This window comes from Pongo abelii, chromosome 12 (assembly GCF_028885655.2).
Source record: "Pongo abelii isolate AG06213 chromosome 12, NHGRI_mPonAbe1-v2.0_pri, whole genome shotgun sequence".
Taxonomy (NCBI): domain Eukaryota; kingdom Metazoa; phylum Chordata; class Mammalia; order Primates; family Hominidae; genus Pongo; species Pongo abelii.
In genome coordinates, this window is record NC_071997.2 from 129,778,194 (window position 1) to 129,804,632 (window position 26,439).

Sequence of the window (26,439 nt, forward strand, 5' to 3'; positions counted from 1 at the left end):
ATGGCCTCACCTTATATTTATTTGTTCCTACCATGTTTTTTTAGCTCTTCTCCCTCATGGTGCCTTAGAATATTAATAAGTCCTTTCCTCACCCCTCTAGGCTTACAAGGTGGTATGAATAATGATGCATCATTATTAATTAGTGGCACAGAAGTAAGACTTAAAAATATTAAGTTTCCTGTTAAAACTTTAAACCTCTGAATGGACAAAAGGGAGTCTCACAGCCTTCACCATGGAATTAAGTGTTGGGTGTTCACCCAGAGCATCAATGGTGTTTAAGGAAGAGAATTACTATTTTTATGAAAAACTTTAAATATAAGGCATATCTTCATATCTTGGAGTAGAATGCAAATTTCACACAAACTTTTAAGATAAAACAGGAAACGAATGATATTTCATGCCTCAGATTGACCCCTGTGGACCACACCTGCAGGCTGGGGATACAAGTTCATAATCTCCCACCTTCTGGGAGATTTGGCAGAGAGTTCTGGGCATGGTAGAAGGCGATGCCTTCCTTGTCCCTTCCCTCCCTGTGTTTTTGCAGGGCATTCCTACATAACTATAAACCTCCAGGAAGAAGGAGGAAAATACTTTCCTATTAAAATGCCAGGTTCACGGTAGGCTTTGGGCGAGACACTTGGGCAGAGCACCCAGCTCCCGGTGTAGACACTTGGGCAGAGGGCTCCACTCCCAGTATAGACACGTGGGGAGAGGGCTCAGCTCCCGATGTAGACACTTGGGCAGAGGGCTCCATTCCTGGTGTAGATACTTGGGCAGAAGACTCAGCTCCTGGTGTAGATACTTGGGCAGAGGGCTCCATTCCTGGTGTAGATACTTGGGCAGAGGACTCAGCTCCTGATGTAGACACTTGGGCAGAGGACTCAGCTCCTGGTGTAGACACTAGGGGAGAGGGCTCCATTCCTGGTGTAGATACTTGGGCAGAGGACTCACCTCCTGGTATAGACACTTAGGCAGAGGGCTCCATTCCTGGTGTGGATACTTGGGCAGAGGACTCAGCTCCTAGTGTAGACACTTGGGGAGAGGGCTCCATTCCTGGTGTAGACACTTGGACAGAGGGCTCAGCTCCTGGTGTAGACACTTGGGCAGAGGGCTCCATTCCTGGTATAGACACTTGGGGAGAGGGCTCAGCTCCTGGTGTAGACACTTGGGCAGAGGGCTCCATTCCTGGTGTAGATACTTGGGCAGAGGGCTCCGCTCCTGGTGTAGACACTTGGGCAGAGGACTCAGCTCCTGGTGTAGACACTTGGACAGAGGGCTCCATTCCTGGTATAGACACTTGGGAAGAGGGCTCCATTCCTGGTGTAGACACTTGGGCAGAGGGCTCAGCTCCTGGTGTAGACACTTGGGGAGAGGGCTCCATTCCTGGTGTAGACACTTGGGGAGAGGGCTCTGCTCCTGGTGTAGACACTTGGGCAGAGGACTCAGTTCCTGGTGCAGACACTTGGGCAGAGGGCTCCATTCCTGGTATAGACACTTGGGGAGACGGCTCCATTCCTGGTGTAGACACTTGGGCAGAGGACTCAGCTCCTGGTGCAGACACTTGGGCAGAGGGCTCCATTCCTGGTATAGACACTTGGGGAGAGGGCTCCATTCCTGGTGTAGACACTTGGGCAGAGGACTCAGCTCCTGGTGTAGACACTTGGGGAGAGGGCTCCATTCCTGGTGTAGACACTTGGGGAGAGGGCTCCGCTCCTGGTGTAGGCACTTGGGCAGAGGACTCAGCTCCTGGTGCAGACACTTGGGCAGAGGGCTCCATTCCTGGTATAGGCACTTGGGCAGAAGGCTCTGTTCCTGGTGTAGACACTTGGGCAGAGGACTCAGCTCCTGGTGTGGACACTTGGGCAGAGGGCTCCATTCCTGGTATAGTCACTTGGGGAGAGGGCTCCATTCCTGGTGTAGACACTTGGGCAGAGGACTCAGCTCCTGGTGTAGACACTTGGGCAGAGGGCTCTGCTCCTGGTATAGACACTTGGGCAGAGGGCTCTGCTCCTGGTGTAGACACTTGGGCAGAGGACTCAGCTCCTGGTGTAGACACTTGGGCAGAGGGCTCCATTCCTGGTGTAGACACTTGCGGAGAGGGCTCCGCTCCTGGTATAGACACTTGGGCAGAGGGCTCTATTCCTGGTGTAGACACTTGGGGAGAGGGCTTCGCTCCTGGTGTAGACACTTGGGCAGAGGACTCAGCTCCTGGTGCAGACACTTGGGCAGAGGGCTCCATTCCTGGTATAGACACTTGGGGAGAGGGCTCCATTCCTGGTGTAGACACTTGGGCAGAGGACTCAGCTCCTGGTGTAGACACTTGGGGAGAGGGCTCCATTCCTGGTGTAGACACTTGGGGAGAGGGCTCCGCTCCTGGTGTAGGCACTTGGGCAGAGGACTCAGCTCCTGGTGCAGACACTTGGGCAGAGGGCTCCATTCCTGGTATAGACACTTGGGGAGAGGGCTCCATTCCTGGTATAGACACTTGGGCAGAGGGCTCTGCTCCTGGTGCAGACACTTGGGGAGAGGGCTCCGCTCCCAGTTTAGACACTTGGGGAGAGGCTCCGCTCCTGGTGCAGACACTTGGGCAGAGGGCTCCGCTCCTTGTGTGGGAAGAGCTGGGTGGAGCCTTCTGCACACCTACTGTGCTCGCCGTCTCAGGGAGGATGCCAGGGAGAAAGGAGACCCCACACGGTAGGATGCGGCAGGTTCTCATTCGCCCCAACTTTGGAGACCTATTCTGTAATCAAACTGTGAACACATCTTCAGTGCCTCGGTCATCTCAAATGGATTTCATGGTAGGGTGATTAATCTGTAACTTATTTTCTGCAGAGATCAATTTAGTTTTCTCTCCCCCTTTTTTATCCACTGTCAGCAGTTCTGTCAATGTCACTTTGTGGCCCTCCACCATGGTATTTAATACAGAAACCTTCCTATCGATTTGAGCCATCTTCACACCCAGCTTCTCAATGTTTTTTATTGTTTGAGGATATTGCCTTCTGTGGTGAATCTAATCTCATGCTCACTGCATCATTACCTTTTGCAATTAAGTTGGAAATTCCGTGCCATTTATAATCATTAGCAGAACTCAGGGGAGGCCTGGAGTGGAAGGTTCCATGGGGGCCACAGACCCCGATGAGGGTAGAGGGATGGCCGCCCTGTGTCTGTGCGTGCTCATTCATCTTCGCCTTTCCCAGCTTTCACTCACCATGAAATAAATAGCTTCTGTCAAGGAGCCGACAGTGGCGGAGCAGGAAGGAAGCTTGCATGAGGATTCACTGCTACCTCTGCCTTCTGTTCACGCAGGAGAGCAGGAGCTCCTTGAAGGTGGCCATCTAGAGAGTGCCATCTGCTTGGCGTGACACACACAGCACCTCTTTGAAGGAATGGAGTGTGCTTCAGGAACACAGTGTTTCTATTGGAAAGTTTCTAATCAGAGGTTTAAAATGTACCACAGGAGGATCAGATAAACAAACATAAGCTGGGGGCCACTCCTAGCGACAGCAGCGTGGTCCTTGCAGCCAACGCCATGTCCAGCGTGCCTGTAAATGCAAATAGCGTTCGTGTTTTGGGGACCAAGAGAGCAGTGGGCAGAAGCCGAGCTTAATCTCAGGGCTCATGGGGAGGGGCTGGGAACTTTGTGGGCGGTAGGTGGGTTCTGTGGCTCCTTGCCAGCACACCTTGGAAAGCCTGTTCTGTTTTCATCTTTCTTGTTCTCCAAACTGGAAGAGACGTGGTACAGAGGAAAGAAAGAGGCTTGTTTTGTTAGTGTTAAAGTGGAGCACTTCATGTGTGGAACCTGACTGCTGGTTCCAGCAGCCACCCTCCTGTTCACTGCAGCGTGCCCATAGGTGGATTCATTTGCCCTTTTATTTCTGATATTTTATTAAAATTTTATTTACTTATTTTTAAACTTTCATTTTAGGTTCAGGGGTGCATGTGCAGGTTTGCAATGTAGATAAATTGCATGTCACAGGGGTTTGGTGTACAGATGATTTCATGAGCCAGGTAATAAGCACAGCACTGATGGGGAGTTTACAGTCCTCTCTCCTCCCATCCTCCACCCAAACTATGCATGTTCTCACTTAGTAGTGGGGGCTAGGCCAGGCGCGGTGGCTCACGCCTGTAATCCCAGCACTTTGGGAGGTTGAGGTGGGTGGATCACCTTACATCAGGAGTTCGAGGCCAGCCTGGCCAACGTGGTGAAACCCCGTCTCTACTAAAAATAAAAATAAATTAGCCAGGCGCGGTGGCGCGTGCCTGTAATCCCAGCTACTCAGGAGGCTGGGGCAGGGAGAATTGCTTGAACCTGGGAGGTAGAGGTTGCAGTGAGCCAAGATCACGCCACTGCACTCCAGCCTGGCGACAGAGCAAGACTCCGTCTCAAAAAAAAAAAAAAAAAAAAAGAAGTGTAAGGTAAACAGTGAGAAGACCTGGACATGGAGAATGGGACAGCAGCACCCGGACCTTCTCGACTCACCTGCGGATGTTGCTTTCTTGTCTAGAAACCAAGTGTGCTCATCCCTGCGTGTGGCTGTGATTGTTGTGGGGGTGTTCAGGGACAGCTCCTTGTCCCAATGTCTGTCCCCCATCCTCTGTGGCAACACAGACCAGGACAAGCCTCACTCTACAGCCTCTCTGCAGCCTGGTGTGGCCGTGGGACTGAGTTCTGGACAAACAGATGTGGGTGGGACAGGTGCGTTCATCCTGAATGATGAGTTGTTCCCTTCGCGTTTTAAGTCTCTGCTCCTGAAACGTGGAGGTGGCTGGCAATGCTCTTTCCTATTCTGTCACTTTTCTTTTCCTCTTTTTAGTAGGGTCTTTTTCAGAGCAAAGTTTCTCTTTTTTTTTTCTTTTAGAACAGTTTGAAGTTCACGGCAAAATTGAGTGGATGATACAGAGATTTCCCACAGCCTCCCTCACTCTCAGCATGTCCCCTGCTGGCGTGGGACCTTTGTTATCACTGATGAACCCACTCGGGCACGTCACCGTCACCCAGAGCCCCTCGTTGACATTCGGGCTCCCTCTTGGTGCTGGACGTTCTGTGGGTTTGGACAAATGTGTCCTGACACCTGTCCTCCACCGTGGTGTCACACAGAATTGTTTCACGGCCCTAAAAATCCTCTGTGCCCCAACGATGATTCTTTCCTCATGCTCTCCCTCCAAGCCCTTTGCAAGCCCCATCTTTTCACCGTCTCCATTGTTTTGCCTTTTCCAGGATGTCACAGAGTTGGATCCATACAGTATGGATGGTTTTTAGATTGGTTTCTGTCCCTTAGTAATAAGCAGTCAAGGTTTCTCCAGGTCTTTTCATGGCTTGAAAGCACACTTCTTTTTATCACTGAGTAATGTTCCATTGTCTGGAAGGTTCTCCATGTCGATGAAGTTCAGTTTGTCAGTCTTTCCTTTTATGCTTTGTCCCTTGTCCCAGGGCTGAGAGCTGAGATGACTTGGATGCTGAAGATTGTCTCCTGCTTTCTCCTGAGGGGGATGATCGCTGTGCGTTTGACAGTGACGTCAGGGTCCACTTTGGTTAAGATGCACAAGGTGCCTGGGCCTCCTTCCACGCACCCTTACCATGCGGGGGACACAGAGTCTGGGCTTCTCTGTTGTAGGGGGCAGCGAGGACATGTTTTTTTCTGGGCTGCTTGTCTGGAGTACGTGGTTTCTGTCTAGAGGTTTTGTGTCCTATTCGGCTGCCCCTTTTTGAAAACGTGGCTTTCAGTGGGCTCTTCTGGGGCCTTACTTGGTGGTGTTTCCTGGCTGCCAGCTTCTTCAGCTCCAGGTCTGGAGTGAATGAGGCAGAAGGAGACCCCAGGGAGCCCCACCGCGTGTCTCCTCATGCGCCGCGTGGGCCTGCCGTCTCTCTCCAACTTTAAAATCACCCACTGTTGTATGTGTAGCGTCCAGACTTTCGTTGTGCTTAGTGAGAGAAACACGGAACAGGTGTACACCCTGCCTTACCGCCAGCAGGCGTCCCGGAAAAGACGGTGCCGGTCACCCACCTCCACTATTGTTCCCGCTTCTGGAGACCTTGATAATATGAGAGCTCTTCCCTTGTCCAATTAGGGGGAAGAATCTGAACATTCTGAATGAGCGTGCACGGACCCTGTGTGTGCCGTCATTCCCAGGCTGGAGGCCTTGTGGGGAAGAGGAACACGGGAGTCGGGGAGCAGGGATGGCCCCAGACACCTGCACCTGCCACGAGCCTCACTCATGCAAGGATTCGCCATGGGCCTCACTCACGGAAGGAGGACCCGCCACGGGCCTCACTCACGGAAGGAGGACCCGGCGAGTGTCTCCTGGGGGAATGGGGTTGAGTTATGACTGCAAGAAGTCAGCCATGCTCCAAGCATACCAGAATGCCATGGCCAAATTCATTAAACAGATACTCAGTGAGCTCACTTTGGAGAGGGTAATGAGGACTTTTCCCAACAAATGGTCATTTCTCACCATTTTTAAGTAGTCCTTTTAATCAAAGACACAGAGCTCGTCATCATATAGTTGGGCCCCCTCCCAACTGACAGATGAGAAGAGGAAAGCTGACGGAAGCAGAGGAAGTTTCTGAAGGTGGCGTGGTCTGAGTGCCAGATTTGGGGCTGCGGGTCAGGTCTGATGCCCTGTGAGTGAGTCCCACCCAGGCGCAGAGGTGCTCATGGCGGTTCCTGCCTGCCCAGACCTCTCCTGTCCTCCTTCAGGTCTGTGAGGTTCTCAGATAACTTGTTCTTATTTGAGTATCTTGAATGATCAGTAACATTTTGTCCTATGAGCATGAATTTGATTTTTGGAAAAAGTTAATTGGAACAAAATCTGGTAAATAAAATAGGTCAGCAAGCTTTATAAAAGCTGATTAGTGGAAAACAGGTTAAAACCACATGAAAACTGATTTCTGTGTGAGACTCGTAAAAAGACATTCTAAAATATTTTAAGCAGAGACTGCATCATTAAAATAAATGTCAGCTTTATAGCCAGGGGTTTCAGACAATGGCCAGTGAAATTTATGTTTTGGATATTTGTTTTGAAAAAGCCATTATCTTTAAGAAAATATGTAGTCAGTGATTTACTAAGTTGCATATTTTAATATCATAGTATAATTATCATAGTATAATTTACCAAGTTGCATAGTTTTAATATCATAAAACTACATGTATAGTTTGATTTTGTAAATATTGGAGCTCACTAGCATTTTCTTACTAGTCTTCCACTCAGATTTTGAATAAAAGTCATTAAAAAACAAAAGTGGCTAGGTGCTGGTATCTAGCAACTGAGCGTCTGTTTCCCAAGCTCTTAAAAGACTTCTTTCTGGTAATACAAAACAAATTATATATTTTTAGAACCAGGTGTCTTTAAGAAAGAGGAGCTGCTCACCCTGGGGAGCTTCGGCACAGGCTCCCCATCAGCACCCTGTTCTGAGTACCTGCCATGTCTGAGGGCCACCTGAACTGTGACATGCTGCTGGAGCTTTGGTGGCTGACACAGAGCCTCTGCCTTTTGTAATGTGCCATGCGGTTATAGGGCCTGCAGTATCTAGATGATGCATTTAATATAAGATTTCAAGTTTTGCTGGAATAGCTGGGACAGGCATGGGTCAGTGGGAAGGTGCACAGAATACAGGACAACCTGAGCTGAGGGAGGCCCAGAGGCAGTGAGTTCTCCTGCAGCTGGGGCGGCAGTGCAGCCTGCAAAACCAGGTCCCTTTCCTGCCACTCCTTAACAGTGTGACCTGGGACATGTTCCTTGGCCTGACCAAGCATCAATTTAACAGTGGAATTACAGGTTACAGGAGAGCAGCGTTCCTCACAGCAAGCACTTAGTGCGTGCCTGTCAGGTAGATGGACAGCCGATGGGTGGACGCGTGGATGGGTGCGTGGGTACATGGATGCGGACGGAGCAGCTGTAATACATGATCTCCAACATTGGGCCGTGGGTGAAGGTTACCCAATAGGAGGGTCACCAAGAAGAGCTTCATGCAGAGGGAAGACAGAACTTGAGGTCCCAGAAAGCAGTCTGTGTCTCCTTCATAATTAAATGACTTTCCCCAAAGCCAGCGAGTGATCATTACAGTTCAGACATGAGGGATCCGGCGTGCTTTCGTGATGCGCTGCTCCCAGTGTTTTCTGCCCTCATTATTCTTTTTAAAAGAACTTTTTCCTTCTCCCAAGAATTGCTTCTAATTAGACCCACCTCTCCAACAGATCACTAATGTCTAACTGGGGTTGCAGAAATATTTCTTATAGTTTAGTCTATCTTGGTAAAAAAAATTCAGATCTGTACTCATGGCCTTTCCAATTTTGAGTGTGTAAAACTAAGGTCAAATCTGCATTTTGGGGTTTAAGACACACAGTTTTTCTCCAGAAACAGAGTTTAGATTTTTGTGTAGCAAAGGAGGAGTGAAAAAACCCTTTTAGTTCTATTCTTCCTACAAATAGAATCCTTTTAGAAATAAACTAAAAATAAGTTTAAAACAGCACATCCTGTCACCTAATGGGGACAGCTGATGCCCTGTGTACATTTTCTAATAGGGGAAGGCTCTACTCTTCCAGGAGGCCACATTGCAGACCCTCATGGGGGTCAGCTCTGTGCACCTCAGACTTCGTCTCCCCGGGGGATGGTGCCCTCGATGGTGTGTGGAAGCCTGCAGCCTGCGGAGGCTCTGTGTCCCATTCAAGCTGGGTGTGCAGAGTCTCCCTCGGGGCCAAGGGCCCACCTGCCGTGTGACCCTGGCAGGACTCACCTCTACCCTTTCTCTGACCCCTGGTACTACCAGCTCCTGCCATCTGAAAACAGGAGCCCTGGCAGCCAGGTATCCCACCACGAGAGCCTGGGTGTCCCGCCACAAAAGCCTGGGTGTCCCGCCAGGAGAGCCCAAGTGTCCCACCAGGAGAGCCCAGCCCTCCCAAGATCCTCTTCCTTTTATTTTTCTTCTGCATCCTGAAGGTGGCGCTGGGCCTCAGGGACTGCAGCAGATTTCATTTCCGTCGCCTCCATCAGACCATAGTGCTCCAGAAGGCAGCGTCAGTGTTCACCCCACATAAAGACCGCTCAGAGCTCTTCTGAATGTTCCAAGGTGCTGTTTTTTGAGTCATAGTAAAGATGAAGGAAAACATGTTTAAGATGCCTGCCACGTGCTAGGCACTGCCTGGACATTTGACCTGTATTATCTCCTTTAATCCTTATAACCCTGCAGGGTGGGTCCTTTAATATCGTCATGTTGTGCGTGAGTTATAGGAGCTGGAGCCAAGCCTCAAAGAGACTAAGTAACCTGCCGATGATGGCTTACTCGGCAGGAGTAAGCTGGGATTCAAGCTCGGGGTATTCATGTTCAAAGCTGGGACTGGAATTCCCAACCAGAGATAGGGAAGGGAAGTTTCCTTAGGTGTCATTGGCATTCTCAAATGGGCATTAGAGGTGCAGCAGTTAGGATGTATTTGGCTGCAGGACACAGGGAATGACTTAAACAATGAGGAATCGTTATTATCTGCTATAAAAAGAAGCTAGGAAATAAAGCGATTCAGTGTCTCCACAGCATCAAGGCCTCAGCTGCTTTGCATCTTTCCACTCTGCCATATCCACATGTGACTGCTTTCTGCCTTCATGACTGCAAGGCAGCTGCAGCAGCTCCAGCCATCGCATGCAGACTCCCACAGTTCCAGCGCAGAGAAAGCAGATTTATCTGCATCTCTGTAAGGAAGGCCTTTCTTAGAGGTGCCTCTGTCCAATTGTCAGACATGATGGCAAGTCATGTCTAAACTAGTCATTGGTGAGAACAGTTTCCTCCTGCTCAGCTCAGAGCAGTGTCAGTCCCTGAGGATGGGATGGGAATGGGCTCAGGGTGGGGTGGTCATGGCCGTTTTGTAAGCCAGCCCCTCCCGCCTGCCATGCAGCCCAGGGTGCACAACCTGGGACACGCCTGCATCAGGTGCTTCATGCGTCCTGCACCCTAGACACCACAGCCTTGCTGTTTCTTCACCCCGCTGTTCTGTGTCCAAGGTGAGAGGGTGGTGCGTGCTTCCCTCTGCTGGCCCTCCATTTTCCTTGGTATTGGTCAGCGTGCATGTGGTAGGGTCTGCTGTGAGTGCGGCCTGCAAGTAGTAGGGTCTGCTGGGAGCACAGTCCTACACGTAGTAGGGTCTGCTGTGAGCATGGTCTACATGTAGTAGGGTCTACAGTAAGTGCGGCCTACACATAGTAGGGTCTGCTGTGAGTGCGCCTGCATGTAGTAGGGTCTGCTGTGAGCATGGCCTGCATGTAGTAGGGTCTGCTGTGAGCGCAGTGCTGTGCTCTCTGTGGTTTTCCTGTCCTCCAAATCAAGCCACCCTTGTCAGCTCTGTGGCTCTTGATGGCAGGAAATACAGCTTCTTGTCTCTCAAAATCTTCTGCTGAGACTCTTCTTAGATATGCTCCACATGAACTGCTAAAGACGATGCCAGGCACGTCATTTTGCTCGTTAGGAGGTGTATTCTTTTGTTCACATTCTGGCATTAGTAACATCTCCCTTGAAAGTTTTGTGGGCGCCTTTAATCATTCCTTTTGGACCGGGAAGCACTGAATATTCTTCTTTAATGCCGGAAAACAGATTACCGCATGCATCGCGCCCTGTGGAGTTCTTGCTGAGTTCTGTCTCCGTGTCCCCAGGAAACCAAAAAATGTGATTGATTAACCTTACAACTTACACTGTACCGTCTGCCCTGAGTAGACCCTCAGAAATTGATGGTGAAATATCTTTCAGGCTTTTATTAAAATTTACCTTCCAGACTTTTCTGCACCTGTGAGCATGAAGTTTTCAGGGCCTGGGAGTACAGGCGTTAGCATGACCAATGGAGTGGAGTCAGGTGACAGATCCTGTTTCTGCCTCCAGCTGGCTGTGGCCACAGGCAGCTCACCCACTCTCCCTGGGTTCTAGTTTTCCCAGCTGTGGAGTAAGGGGGGCCAGAGCCCGCCTCTGAGCTGCTGAGATCCGTCAGGGTCTCCCCTTATCTGGGGGTGTCTCCCCATCACCTCTGGTCAGTGCCTCGTGTTAGTTGTCTGTTGCTGGAACAGATGACCTCGAAGTGCTCAGCACGGCCCACATGTGTGACCTCAGCTTTTGTGTGGATAACCTGGAATCCAAGCACACCTCAGCTGGGTCCTTTGCTTGAAGCCTCCCTCGCACGAGGCTGTGGTCTCAGGGTCAGTGGTGCTGGGCTTGCTGCTGGTCGGATGTGTCTCCTTTTGGGCCGCTGGACTGAGGGCCTCGATTCCTCTAGCTGTTGGCCGGAGGCCGTCCTTAGCTCCTGGCCATGTGGCCCCACAGTGTGGAGCTTGCCTCATCCCAGCCAGCAAGATGAAGCCCAGATCTCTTCTCATCTAATCCGCCGAGGGACCCTGCCCTGCTGTGCTGGTTAGAGGCCAGCTGCTCTGGGGCGGGGACTCCATAGGCCACCAAGTCTGAGGGCCATCCCAGACGCTGCGGACCATGGGCCTCTTCTGCCTCCAGCTTCCCTGGTTTTCAGCCTCCTCATGTCACAGCTTCACCTCTGCCAGCTCTGCTTTTTATATCTACCCTCCAGCTGGAGGAGGCGCCCCGACTGCAGGCTCTCCTGCCCAACTCAGTGCTGTGCTGTCCCGGCCTCCTGGCCTGGTCTGTTTTGTCGCTGACTACCGGCACGTGGTTCCCCTTCAATCAGATTTATTTATGTTACGTATCTCTCTACCTTGGTGAGGCTTTTGTTTTTGCCAGGAATGGCTCACTCCTGTGTTTCACTGATTTAGGTTCTATTCAGTCTGTAAAGCCCATCTCAGTTCCTAAGCCTCATGAAAGCTTTCCCTGGTTACTCTAACCTGGATGAGTTCTACTTTATTTGAAATCCCTCTCAACATACGTTATTATCATTTACCCTGGCTTTGTCACTTGTTAGCTAGCTTTTAAAACAAACATTGTACAATTATTTAATTGCTCCAAGCCTCAGTTTTCTCATCTGTCAAATGGGGATATTAACATCTACATTGTGTGACTTGTGACAATTTCACTAGGAAATGAACATAAATGCTCAGCACAGGGCCTGGCATTGAGTAACTGATAACAAGTTGTATTTGTTGAGTGATTTATTTTCGTTGCACACATTTACCTCTGCAGCCAGACACCAAGTGTGAGAACAAAAACCACATCTGCTGTCATGGCACTCGGCACGGCTGAGGAGCTTGCTCAATAAATACTTGTTGATCAGTTGCAAGGCTAATTGGTAGTTGGTTGATGGCTTAATTAATTAACTTACTCTTTCAGAAATCTAGACGAGTCCGTAAGCTGAAGGCTAGGACGTGTTTTATCCCGTGGGTTTTGGATGCAAGCGGTGCTCCATTTTGCTGACTGAACTTCTGCAAGGAGCACTTATGGAGTTAGAAGTTGAAGTGCAGGAGCTTGGGATGGCAGAAGAGCTCTGTTGGGGGCTCAGCTTGCATTGCTCGGCTCAAGATTTTGGGCCGTCTCCTTCTGGAATGGCCCTGTGGTGTTTCGCACACACGAGTCATCAAGAACTTGTCCAGGTGACTCTGCCGAATTTGCATTGCCTTCTAAAGATGTGATCTTGCGTTTCTGTCTTCTAAAGAGTTTCAGAATGAACCCATGTAGTTAGTAGAAAGTTAACTGGAACACAATATCGATTAGTTAGAAACAATATCCAGCCTTCATTATATCTGCTAATTGGTCTTTTTTACTGTATTCATTGTCATCAGTGGATAATCATTAACCTGATAAGTAGGTCTTCAGAAAACTGAAATAGTACCTGTAAAAAATTTCACTTGACTTTTTTTTGTTTACCTAAAGGGAATACTACAAAAGTATTTCTTCATTCATATTGTCCATGTGGAAGTTAAGACATTGAACCTAGGCCGGGCGTGGTGGCTCACACCTGTAATCCCAGCACTTTGGGCGGCTGAGGCGGGCAGATCACGAGGTCAGGAGATCGAGACCATCCTGGCTAACACGGTGAAACCCTGTCTCTACTAAAAATACAAAAAATTAGCTGGGCGTGGTGGCGGGTGCCTGTAGTCCCAGCTACTTGGGAGGCTGAGACAGGAGAATGGCGTCAACCCGGGAGGCGGAGCTTGCAGTGAGCTGAGATCGCGCCACTGCACTCCAGCCTGGGTGGCAGAGTGAGACTCCCTCTCAAAAAATAATAAATAATAAAAAATAAAATAAAATAAAAAGACATTGAACCTAACTAACTGTAAGTTGCCAAAGTTAAAGCCAAAAATTAGCTCACCCTGTGTTTCTGAAATAATGTGTACACTCAAATCATTTCTAGTTTTTGACGTAATGTTGCTACCAATTCTTCTCTTTAGGAAACTGTATTCCATCATTGCTGTTGGCAACATTTATTTTGACGTACTCCCAAATTGGCTTTTACTAAAGGTTTTCTTGTGGCTTACATTTAGGGTCGTGAATTTTCCAGCTGTGTTTTCTTCTTCGGTAGCTTTGCGAGGGGGACCCTCTCTTTGGCTCCTATGTGTCACCCTGCACACTACATGGTTCCTCGGAGCTTGCTGTGGGAGCCATGCCCTCCCTCCCTGCAGTGCCTATGCCCCTGCTCTGTGTCTGGGTCCATGCTGAGTGTATCTGGGAGCCTGCCTCCCACACCAGCTGGAAAAGCTGCACCCTTGCCGCAAAGGTAATGAGAAGGAAGAGATGCTGTAAAATCTGATGGAGTGAAATAGGAAGGTGAGAGGCGCCTCTGATTTTATGTGCAGAGCACTCCCCTCTTTTGTTAACATCCCCCCCTCCGCCATGGTTGATTGTTCCTGGCGAGTGCCTGGCCTGGCTGTGCCAGTCTACCTCCTTCTCCAGGAATTTGGGGTGAGGTCTAAGGGTTGGCTCATCTTTGGGTGCTTGGTCAGGGGGATGTCAGGCCCTGGTGTTCCCGGCGCCTTTGCCTCCCGCCCTGTGGACATATGGGAGCCAGGCCGGAGTGAGAGAAAGAGAAATGGAGCAGGTGTGGAGAGAGGGGCCCAGCTCAGGGTGGGAGCACGTGCCTGGGGCTTGGCAGCCCCACAGCCCAAAGTAGTTCCCATCTCTTGGTCCTGAGACACCCCAGGCTCCTCAGGTTCAATTTCCCTTTGCTAGCGCTAGTTCGAGTCCGGCGTCCGAGCTGCTGCACATGCTGCCGTCACCATGCGGAGTACCCAGGCCCTGGCCCACCTCCCTGCCCATAGCCCGAGACCTGCCCAGCCTTTCTGGTTCGGTCACTCTGTCCTGCTGACAGCTGGCCTGGACCCTGGCTGTCCTCATCAGGTTCAGTGCTTGGTTCCAGCCCTGTCCCCACTGTTCTGCCTGGTGCTGTGCCGGCTGCCTTGGTGAGCTGACCAGACTCACTACAGATGCCTTGGCCTGGTGTTCATGACTCAAGCTTAACCCTGCCATGCTCACACGTGCTTGCGCAGTCTGGTGCCTGCCCCTGCCACCCTCCCTGCCCCGCTCCTGTGTCCACCTTTCAGTTCTGCACAGGCTTCCCGAGGCCACACATGTGGCGGCTGCTCCCACCTCCTCCTCTGTATACTCCTGGCGTTTTCCTGCTTGGTCCGTGTATGGGACGCATGCCTGCCAAGTGTCCCCACACAGCAGGAATGCAATTAACATTTCCTGCATGGAACAGAAATAGCCCTTCAGCTTACTGTGGAGAGAGGATCAGTAAGTCACCCTTGGCACATACAACAGTAGAGCAGATAGTTTACCAGTGATATTGTAAAACAAAAGCCCCGAGCTTTTCCTAAGGAGACATCCTTGGACTTCCTGAAAGTCACTTGGTTGTGGGGATGAAAGTGGTGGGCCAGGGTGGGCAGGGACCTGGGCACAGGGGAGCTGGGCCGGGGGCACACAGGAGGCTCTCCATAAACAAAAGAAGGAGCCCATCGGCAGCCATCTGCTTAGGTCTGGGAGGGAGCGGACAGGTCCACTCCTCGGCCACACCCAGCCTGTCGGTGCCCCTGTCCAAGCGATTCCTAGAGAGCTCCTCTGACCATCACCGTGGCTATTCTTCTCCCAGCTCTCAGTGAGGCCCCAGGTGCCACCCCAGCCCTAACCCCCTTGCCTGTACCCAGATGTGGATACATACCCCCCCATGCGTGCCCAGATGCAGACACACCCCTGTCACCTCTGCCTGGATGTGGACACACCCCCCCATGCGTGCCCAGATGTGGACACCCCCCCCATGTGTGCCCAGATGTAGACACACCTCCCCATGCCTGCCCAGATGCAGACACACCCCTGTCACCTCTGCCCAGATGCAGACACACCCCTGTCACCTCTGCCCAGATGTGGACACACACCCCTATGTGTGCCCAGATGCAGACACACCCATGTCACCTCTGCCCAGATGCATACACCCCTGTCACCTCTGCCCAGATGTGGACACAGCCCTGTCACCTCTGCCCAGATGTGGACACGCCCCTCCCATGTGTGCCCAGATGCAGACAAACCCATGTCACCTCTGTCCAGATGCAGACACACCCCGTCACCTCTGCCCAGATGTGGACACGCCCCCATAGCTGCTCAGATGCAGACACAACCTCCTCGCTTCTGCCCAGATATGGAGTCATGGGTACCCTGTCCCCCAGTGGGTCTCTCGTGTCCCCACCTTCTCTTCACTTCTGCTCACCACCACAAGGTGTTGCAGGAAGTCAGGGGACCCTGAACAGAGGGACCTGCTGAAGCCATGACAGAAGAACATAAATTGTGAGGATTTATTTCCTGGGCATTTATCACTTCCCCAATCAATGGTCTTATAATTTCCTATGCCTATCTTTACTTTAATCTCTTAATCCCGTCATCTTTGTAAGCTGAGGATGTATGTTGCCTCAGGACCCCGTGATGATTGCATTAACTGCACAAATTGTTCGTAAAGCATGTGCGTTTGAACAATACAAAATCTGGGCACCTTAAGAACAGGATAACAGTGATTTTCAGGGAACAAGGGAGATAATCTTAAAGTCTGGCTGCCTGGGATCCGGGTGGAACAGAGCCATATTTCTCTTATTACCAAAACGGATAAGATAAATATCACTGAATTCTTTCCCCAGTAAGGAATATTAATAATTAACAGCCCGGGAAAAGAATGCATTCCCGGGGGGCCTCTAAAATGGCCGCTGTGGGGATGTCTGCCTTATGCAGTTACAGATAAGGGATGAAACACGCCCTGGCCTCCTGCAGTGCCCCCGGGCTTGCTAGGATTAGGAAATTCCAGCCTGGTGAATTCTAGTCAGGCGGGTTCTCTGCTCTTGAACCCTGTTAAGATGGTTATCAATGACAGTGTGTGCACAGTGGGACACAGAAGTTCATTAGTGATTCCAGTTTCGCCCTGCCCTTCTGCCTTGTGATCTTTCATCGCCCTTGAAGCATGTGATCCCTGTGAGCCACACCCTATTCGTGCACTCCCTCCCCTTTGAAAATTGCTAATAAAAACTTACTGGTTTTACGGCTCAGGGGGCATCACGGAACCTGCCGACATGTGCTGTCTCCCCCGGACACCCAGCTTTAAAATTTCTCTTTTGTACTCTTTCCTTTTACTTCTCAGACCCACCGACACTTAGGGAAAATAGAAAAGAACCTACGTTGAATTATCGGGGGTGGGTTCCCCCGATAACAAGGCTCTGCAAGGATGGTGGCTTTCAGTTTCCAAAAACTTTTCCTAAGCATCAGAGCAGGCTTTAGGAGTGGGAGGTGAAGATGTGGCTCTTCCTGGGCCCGAGGCCTCTTCTCCCTGACTGAGCACAGCGTCTGCATCTCTCACTGATGACCGTCCTTCTCGGCTTCTGACCAGGACTGTTTTGAGTTCTCAGTCTCTCTCACAGCCCATTTGCATAGGACTCGGGGGACACCAGGTCTTGTAGCTCACGCCTCCCAGTGGCCACCTCTGAAGTTGGGAGGCCTCTTGCTGGGAGACACAAGGAGCATCTGCAGCCGGTGCGCTCTTTCCGGAAAGCCCTTTACCCGTGGCTTAGACAGTGCCCTATTTCTCACTGGGAACCGCCTGTCTTTCTGTTCTGAGTGGTAGTTCCCAGGCAGAGCCCCCGCCTGTCTATGCAGTGGGCAATCACTCTGTAGGGACCTCCAGGCCTTGTTCACCCCGAGCCTGGGTACCCAACCTGCCCCTGCCCAGCAAAGCTCCTCGGTAAATCTTGTGAGATAGTGAATAAACTCCAGCACCAGCTCGGTCATTGGGCCTATCATGGCCTGTCTAGCAGTTTGTTTGGACCTGCCCTCGGCCTGGCCAGGCCCGCCTCACCAGCCACCTGCCTCAGGCTCCTCTCAGAGGGCTCTGAAGAGCACAGCTGGTTTGAAAGTTAATGGAATTAGTGGTGGGAACTGTGTCCCTCAGGAGGACTTGGGGGCAGGTGTGACAGAAGACCCTGGGGCAGACCTGGACCCTTCCTACCTTTAACAGTCATCCTGTGCGTTGAAATTCAAACCCCAAATTGAAATAACGATGCAGCCAACATGCTCAGCCTTTGTGCATGAAATCCTAGGCGAGCAGAGAAATGAGCTGGGGATCTTCTTGCAGGCTCACAACTGGGCCCCACCCTCTTTTAGGCAGGAGGAGGTTTTAGCCCTAACACCAGCTCCAGAGGGCCTTGCTGAGGCCTTCGTGGTCAGCTCACTGGCTTGTGGCGGTCTGATTAAATGCCAGGCGAAGGCCGTGTGGGCCTCGAGATGGAGGGAGGGAAGAGGGCGTGCACTGGAGACAGCATCTGACCGAGTGAGTGTGTTTGTCCCTTTGTTATTCCAGAACCGGTCAGGTGGACCTGACTTGTTTTGTTGCTTTCTTTGGGGAAAACCAGATGTTTGAGTTATTTTGTATTGTTTTCCTTCAAGTTCAAGTTGATTATCTCTAATCACATACTTGCAAGCAAATGCTCTTTAATAGAGGCCTATTAATATGCTTTCTATTTTTTGCTGTGCTCAGTTTTATAGATTTCCCCAAGTAAGGTTCATTTTTGCCATTTAAGGAAAGGAAACAAAGACAGAGCTTCCTAATTATTCTCAGTAATTATTTTCAATAATATCCTTGAGTATAGGATATCCTCTCGCATTTTCTGAACAGACTTCATATTCTTCTTCTTCTTTTCTTCCTTTGGAAAACATCATGACACTCCCAGCTGGCCAGCTCAGCGTCCCTGGAAGGGAAGGGACAGCTGAAGTTCACCTCAGGACGGTGGAGCCCACATCATAACTGCACTCAGGTGGCCACAGCGAACGACACCACCCTCCGTGGCTGGGACACCCGGAGCATGAGGTCAGTGAGCCCACTGGGTGCAGGCCCCGCTTCCTCTCCTCCCTCACTGAGCAGAACCGGGATGATGGTGGAGCTGATCGTGAGCCACATGCATTTGGGGGCGCATGGTTTGTCTTCATCTCATTTTTGTAGGAAATCATAAATCTTCATCTTCTTTCTTCACCCCAAATTAAGCTAGCACATCCACTGCCGTGGAACTGGTGCACCTCGGTGGCTGTTTAATGTTCCATATTGATATCTTTGCATTAGTGGTGGTTTATGCTGAAAACTAGGAATTGGGGCTTTTGTAACACTGAGCAAGATGGGGACCACAGGGTGCCCGTCTCTGATGAGCCGCTGCAGGCTGACAGCTGCAGTCCCCAGGTTAAGTCTCTCCTGGGGTCGTCCTTGACCATAGCTGTGACTTCTGGAGACACACCTATAGGGCAATCATATTTTGTCATTTAAGTAATTATACACAACAGCCAGCAGCTCTAATGGAACAAATAAGAGCGAGTTTTCCGTTCCAGTTGTGATTTTGATAGGCAAAGGAGTGATGGTAGCACGTCTGTTGCCGTGGCAACAGAAGCCCACACAAGCTTTTTTAAGATACAGTTTATCCCCTCAGCACACCATAATTTATCACCGAGCTGAAAAGACGGATGTCATGCAATAACTCGTGTTGATTCCAGGGTGGGGGCACAACTTTAGGTTTAGTTCCAAGGCCCCTCTGAAAACTCAGGGGCTAATAAAGAATCAATCCACTTCCTCCCTTGTGCATGTCCGTGCAGAGGGCTTGTTTGGTTTCCTGATCAGAAGCTGGAAACCACAGACTCAGCCCGTGATGAACGTCCTGCTGAAATCCATTTCTCCATGTCCTGTGGTCATCGTGTCCTTTGTCTGCATGGTTTTTTGAAGGATGTGAAGAATTTCAGTATCTGAAAACAAGAAACTCAAAGACTGACGTTACAGACCAAACAAATAAGCAAACAAAAAGATGCCCGTGGCTTTGATGGGCGACATCTGGCAGTGGCCTCATTTTGCCCGTGTTGTGTCTGTGGTGAGGATGTGCCAGCGCAGCACAGAGGGTCCTGGCGCCTTCTCATTGACTGTCATTTCTCCTTTTGCAAACAGCTTTGGTATGCATGGAGCCAGGATGCCTTTGGTGCTTTTTTAGGTGGTATGGTGCTTTTGTGTGACAGTTACTGGCAATGGAGCATGCAGTAACCTTTAGTTAATACATCGTGCATGTGCGACTGTCCATCCAATTCCCCGGGAATCTGCCAGGTTTTTAATTTTCTACCTTTGCCTGTTTCCCTTGAAATATTTAAAGGTTTAGGTATTATATTTTAGGGAAGAAATATTAAGATATTGAAAAGGTGCAGGATATAAAAACCAGAAGATTTGAAAGTGGTTTAGGGCCGGGAGTTCTAATGTGAGAGAAAAAGATGAAAGGAATTGAGTTCATCTACCTTGGAGAGCAGAGAACAATGATGGTCTTCAGATAAGTGAAGCAAATTACAAGGCACAGAAGTTTCCCATTGCTCATCAGCACCATTGAGGCCTGCGGTGAGGAAGGTAAATGATGCAGGAGTGATTTCAGTGCCGCCCACGGCAGTGCTGGGGAGGCCGTGCAGGCAGGAGCCGCTGGGCAGCACCAGGCCATGGGTTCTTTGCTCCCCCGGGTGCAACCTTTTGTTCCAAGCCACTGTCCAGCCTCACCAGATGACCTGCCCTCTGGGGTTCATGACATCAGGGCCATAGGTAGGATATTATGACTTCAGACCCTGCGAGGAGCAGCCAAGGACCATAGGATCCAGGGCAAAGTGAGGTGTGTGAGTGCGTGTGTGCGTGTCTGCCCTCTTAGGCATGGATGTGTGTGTGTGTGTGTACATACCTGTGTGGGCGTGCACACAGATGCACACGTGAGTGTGAGAATGCACACACTGTGAACAGCCGTGTGACTAATTTCAAACAGTCCCCTTCTCCCACCCTGGAGCGAGTGGGTTGCACTGGCCACCAGCAGTGTTGGACCTGGAGCTGGTGTGGACAGTGGAATGGCAAGCCCACCTGGCATGGTCCTTCCTGCTTTCATGGTTTTCCCCACTGCTCCCCGCTTTCTCTCTCTCTCTGTCTGTATATATATATATAGATCTATATATAGATAGATATTTTGTGTTGTATGTGTATGTACTTACGTATATATATAAAATTTCCCAACACTATATTCTATCTCAGTTCCCTGTCTTTGTCTTTTCCTTCTTCACTGTGTCCTTCCAGAAATGTGTCAGGCATCCTGTCCAAATGTCTGGCTCAGTGTCCCTGTGGCTGTTGCAGCCCCTCTGGCATGCTTTCATTCTCAAGATACCAAGTCACATTTCTGACAGCTGCAAAGCAAAATTCCTTCCACAGCTCTCCCGAGGGTCACAGATATGCTCCTGGAGAGATGAGCGTGGTGTGACCGCACAGGGTTGCTGGGATGGAGGAGCTGGCACCAGCCTCTTCCTGCAGGGCAGGAACGCCGAGGGGACGAGAGCACCCTGGGCCGGGGGATTAGACAGGGTCCCGGGAAACCAGCGTGTGCCCGCAGCACTCAGTGGCTTTTCATAATCCATTTACTGTTTTCCTTTGCTGTTCTTCCTTCTCCCTCAGCCAGATCTACTGCATAGAGAATGCCCACGGACAGCTGGTGCGGGACCTTGACTTTAATCCCAATAAGCAGTACTACTTGGCCAGCTGCGGAGATGACTGTAAGGTGAAGTTCTGGGACACCCGAAATGTCACCGAACCCGTGAAGACCCTGGAGGAGCACTCCCACTGGTAGGGCCGCTCCTGGCTGCTTCAGGGAAGAGGGGATTACGCAATTGATTTTGCTAATTACTTTACCATTGGGAAAGACACAAACCAGCTTAGTTTGTGCTGCTGTGAATCATTCAATCAACCCAGTTTTATTTTTCCTAAAGAAACACTAATTCCAAATCTGAATGTTTGTGATTTATAAACGTAGGAAAAGAAGAAAAACATTAAATTCTGTTTTCTCTTGAAACAGTGCTGGTTCAAGTATGCAAAAATAAATGTGCACAGATGTTCACGCAGCATTGTTTGTAATGCCGGAAACCTGGAAACCACCCAAATGTCCATCACTAGGGGACTGGTTAAGTAAATTAGGTGACATCCGTGCAGCGGAGATGATGCAGCTGTCAGGAGAATGTGGAGCATCTCTATGTGGCTGTGGGAAGATCTCTGAGGTCACTCATTCTCCCTAACATATTATTTGAATGTTTTTCATGTGCTGGGTACTTTTTGCTAAGTAAGTAAAAAGATCAAGTTGTGCAATGGCATGTATAGCATGAATCCATTTTTATGCAAATAAAATGTGTGCACACATGGGTGTACACAAGTGTGAGTGACACAGGTATGTGGAGGAAATGTCTGAAAGAGTAAGAGCCAAAATCTCATCAGGAATCCTCCCCAAGTCAAAGAGGAGCATTCACTCCCTATGGCCTGCATCTCTGTATCGTTTGAATTACTTATCTGAAGCTGTATGTTAAAACCCCGGATTGCTAGTGCACAGTTCTGATAAATTCAGTGACTTGCTGGAATTTCCTGTGGTCTGAGTGGCTGGGCCTCCCTGTGCCCCTGGCCATGCTGGGTGCACCTCCTAGCGTCAAGGGCCCGGCACTGTCTGCCACCTGGGCCCTGGAGCTTGTTTTGGCCTCAGCACGACTGGGAGGCAGAAGCTCCCAGGCTCTATGACCCGCGCCAGAAAGAAAGCTGATCCCAGTAGCCAAAACCAATGACACCCCTTCTGCCCCAGGAGGCCACCATGCCCTGGTCTCAGGACCCACAGTCACTGCCAACTAGGAAGATGCCGTGAGGCTTGTTTGATATTACAGGATATCGCTAATCCACATGTTGCTTCTGGGGCAGTATTTTTTTTTTTTCTTAGAATTTTAGAAAGCTTGTCTGAAATGTTGAGTGATAAGCCTTCTCCTCCTGCAGGTTTCAGCCAACATTTAGTCTTCCCTGTCTGTCTCTTGGGACTTAGGAGAAACCTACAGTAAACCCAGTCTCAGCGGAAAACTGCCTTCTGTCAGGCCCTGTGACTGGGGGCTGATTGCCTGGCAGTGCCTAACGTGAGCCCCAGCCTAGTGGGGCCCTCAGAGCCGGTGTGGTGCGTTGTTGGTGTTGCCTGTGGGTGACGGGTCATTTCAGCAGCTGCCTTTCCCTTTGCAGGGTGTGGAACGTCCGCTACAACCATTCTCACGACCAGCTGGTCCTCACTGGCAGCAGTGACAGCAGAGTCATCCTTTCCAACATGGTGTCCATCTCATCGGAGCCCTTCGGCCACTTGGTGGACGACGATGACATCAGTGACCAGGAGGACCACCGTTCCGAAGAGAAGTAAGGGCACACACCCCAGAGTGGCTCACGCTGTACCAGAGCCTCCTGTCCCCACAGCCATCTCCCGAGCCAGGCTGTGTATGTAGAAAGCTTCCAGGAGTGCGTTTGGGGGACCCTCTACTTCCCCACTGCAGCTGTGGGGACCCACAGTTCCAGGGGTGCCGTCATTAGCAGCCCAGGTGGGAGGCACTGCGGGTAGGTTAGGGTTAGGTGCAATTTTAACATAGATCTCTCTATATTTGTGTTTGTATTCTTATTGAATGCCATCTGTAAGATTTAAAAGACTGTCACTGGTCTTCAAACTTGAGCATGAATAATAATAGAATGAATATATCCCAATCCTCACAGCACTCCCTGTAAGAGATGCATCACAGTCAGTGTCTTCACTGGCGTGGATTCGAGCATGGTGGGGTCAGGTTGTTGGCCATCAGCTCACAGGCCTTCCACTGGCTGGTAACAGGGCGGAGACTCCAGGCCAACCTTCCCAGTGTCAAACCCAGGTCCTACTTCACTTCTAGATACTCTACAAAATGTGGTCAACCATGATGGGTGTTTTCTAGTCACACCATCACGGTTCTGGATTTTCCTAAAGCTTTTCCCTGTGCACTTTGATTTCCGATCCTAGGTGAGATGGGAGATCGCTAAGGGCACCCTCTTCATGCCCGCCTCTGGTCAGCGGTGCAGTGCCAGGTGCAGTGCCAGGGCCCCTGTGTCCTTGAGCAGTCCACCTTCACAAGTGGCAGCTGCTTCCTGGGGGGTGACTAGGCGCGATTCAGATGCAACCGCAGAGATTCTTGCCCCAGGTTCCAGAGGAAGGAGGTTCTGGAATAAAACCCTGTGAAGTTGGACAGAGCCCTTAGATACGATGGGGTCTGTCACTCTGTTTTGGGATCCTTTGCACTGTTTTTTGTCTGAATTCTTCCCCTACCCACCTGAGCTTGGTCTAAAATTCCTCTGTGAGAAGACTTCTGTCTTCGGACCCTTTCTGCAGTGGCGATGGGCCCATCTGTTTGTCTTTGGACCCTTTCTGCAGTGGCGATGGGGCCATCTGATTGTCTCTGTCTTTGGACCCTTTCTGCAGTGGGGATGGGCCCATCTGTTTGTCTCTTGACTCTATTGGCTTTGTTTTGTTTTTGAGACAGGGTCTCACTCCGTCACCCAAGCTGGTGTGCAGTGGCACGATCATGGCTCACTGGCAGCCTTGACCTCCTGGGCTCAGGTGATCCTCTCACCTCAGCCTCCCAGTTAGCTGGGACAACAGGCCCATGGCACCATGTGTGCTAATTTTTTGTAGAGACAGAGTTTTGCCATTTTGCCCAAGCTGGTCTCAAACTCCTGAGCTCAAGTGATCTGCCCACTTCAGCCTCCCAAAGTGCTAGGATTACAGGCATGAGCCAGACTCTGTTGTTTTTCTGTTCAATCCTTAGAAACTCAGTCTGCCATAGAATAGTATTTAAGCACACGCATGGTAGCGTCTGCCCAATGGTCTCTCGGTGCCTGTGGGCCTGGCTTCCTTTACCATCCTCTCTGCCAGTGGCCCAGGGAGTCTGCACTTCCTCACCATGTCTGTCCGTGTTAGGGGAGGAGCCCGATGGGCCCGTTGGTCAGAAGACTGCTGGCGTTGTCCTCCGGGCGGCGGTGTCATGGGAGCAACGTAGGAAGGGAGGAGGTGGTCGGGGCTACGCAGACTTCTTAGGGCATCCCTCAGTCCTGATGTCCTGCTGCATTCAGGAAACCATTATTCCCCCTGAGGATTTGCACCTGGCATTTGTCACACAACAGCAGTTGATCACTGGCAGGTCCACTTTGTGGGAAGCCAACTTCCCAGAGACCGTGCGAGTTCTGGAGGGTCCATCCTGCTGGGGGGCGTAGCATTTTCCTACAAAGAAATGCAAAAGCAGTTAGAATGCGGTACACAAATTAAGTGGGAATTTTTTTGTGAAATGGGAAGGAAAGTGCCAGAGAAGCCTGTGTCTGCCAGAAAGTGGCCGCTGTGAGCTGGGCAGGGCCCCCTCCCCATGTGCACGCTGTGTGCTGGGGAAGTGGTGCTTCTTGTGTGAGGATCCCCTGGTCAGGGCTCCCAGCGAGGGTAACTCACAGTCAAGGGACGCGAGGTGGGAAACACCCTGGGTGAGGCCAGGCAGGTCACGCCTCTGCTGCTCCCACTGGGCCAGGGGCATCTTCCTCTTGGTGTCATGGGGGGGATCCTCAGCCCAGCCCCACTCCCATCCTAGCAGGGCCCCTCGTGTCCTAGCCTCTGACCCCTACACAGCCAGGAGCTGGACCCGCTGCTTCCCAGGGTCCTTTCTGCTCAAGCAATAGGGGCTTTTACATCCTGCGTTACCCAGACATGGTGACTGCTTCCCCCAGTCTTTCTCCTGAGCAAAGGAAGCCCTTGGAAGACCTCTGACAAAATATCACCCCAGGCACCCGGGTGCCAAGGACAGAAGAAACCAAGACACCACGTGCCAATGTCGCCGATTTCCATAAACCTTTTGAGAAATGCCCACTTCTCACAGTGAGAGTGAGGGTTTCTGGGCTTCTGCAGGGACCACCCCACTGTCCTCAGTGTGGGCTCCTCTAATTCTTCCCATCCCACAGCGGAGAAAGCTGAGGCCCCGGTACCTCCCATGTCTCCCGACGGCAGCGCTCGCGTCCTCCCCGTCCCTCTCCTGCCCGCCCCGCCGGAGCTGCCGCGCTCACGTCTGTCTCTGTTGCATTGCAGGAGCAAGGAGCCCCTGCAGGACAACGTCATCGCCACCTACGAGGAGCACGAGGACAGCGTCTACGCTGTGGACTGGTCCTCGGCCGACCCATGGCTGTTTGCCTCCCTGAGCTATGACGGGAGGCTCGTGATCAATAGGGTGCCCAGGGCCCTGAAGTACCACATCCTGCTGTGACTCCCAGGCCTGGGTTATCCAGGTCCCATTGGGTGGTTTTCCTCTTGGCAGATTCTCAAACAGTCGCAGCTCTTTGGAGGTGACTTGTTTTCCAGGTGGATCCCTCTCTGGGATAGCCGCTGTTCCATTCCTGTAGCAGCAGCATTTATGAATGGGGTGAATGGGGCTGTTGTTGACAGCACAGCTAATGTCCGAACCCAGCTCCTGTCGGCAGAGACAGAGCCCCACATTGTTATGTGAATAACAACGTTTTCTGTTTTAAGGGTGTTAGGAGTTTCACTTTTTAAAAAAAATATCTGTTCCTGCAATAGTAACTCTTCTTTCTCTTGAGAGTAAAAAATGAAATAAAATAAATCCACACTGCACAGGTGCTCGGCTCATTCTTTCAGGAGCCCTGCCCTGTGACCCCATCTCCTGGGTCTTTGTCCATTTTCTCTTTCCTGACCCAGGGAAAATGCAGATGGACAGACGTGTGCTCTCTATGCCACCCTAGCATGGAACTCCCGGGAGCCATGCTGGCTGCGGCAGTGGTGGGCACCCGGCTCGCGCCCTGGGCTGAGCTGGTGTGATGCATTTTCACTGCCGTAGACGCAGGCTCTGCCCGCCCTGGGCCTCCCCTGGTCTCTGCAGCCCATCCTGTGCTGTGTCCTGCCCACCTTGTGAGCCAGGCAGGGCCCCCTCCCCACGCGCATGCACTGGTGGCCTTGGAGGTGCCGTCCTCCCTCACCTGGGAGCTTGGGGTTGGGCTCCCGAGTCTCAGTTGTCGGGGACCCCCGCTCACAGGCTCCTACCCTCATCAGTGCCTCTCCTTAGGAATCCTCAAACACTGACCTTGCAGCCTCTGTTTGTGGTTCCCTTGGGTGTGCGGGGTCTGTTCTGTGCGTCTGGTGCGT

At 51.0% G+C, this 26,439-nt stretch overlaps 1 protein-coding gene across 5 annotated transcripts in view; it reads left to right on the forward strand.

Moving 5' to 3' along the window:
* The window catches only part of EIPR1 (EARP complex and GARP complex interacting protein 1), a 179,445-nt gene extending 153,534 nt beyond the window's left edge, over nt 1–25,911 (forward strand). For 3 of the 5 annotated variants that reach the window (XM_024241874.3, XM_024241875.3, XM_054545354.2), the window contains 4 exons: nt 18,127–18,263; nt 20,895–21,062; nt 22,479–22,646; nt 25,372–25,911. In XM_024241874.3, the coding sequence (XP_024097642.1) occupies nt 18,127–18,263; nt 20,895–21,062; nt 22,479–22,646; nt 25,372–25,546 (648 nt within the window). In that variant the 3' untranslated portion in view covers nt 25,547–25,911. 5 annotated transcript variants of the gene reach the window in all.
* The last annotated feature ends 528 nt before the right edge of the window (nt 25,912–26,439 follow it).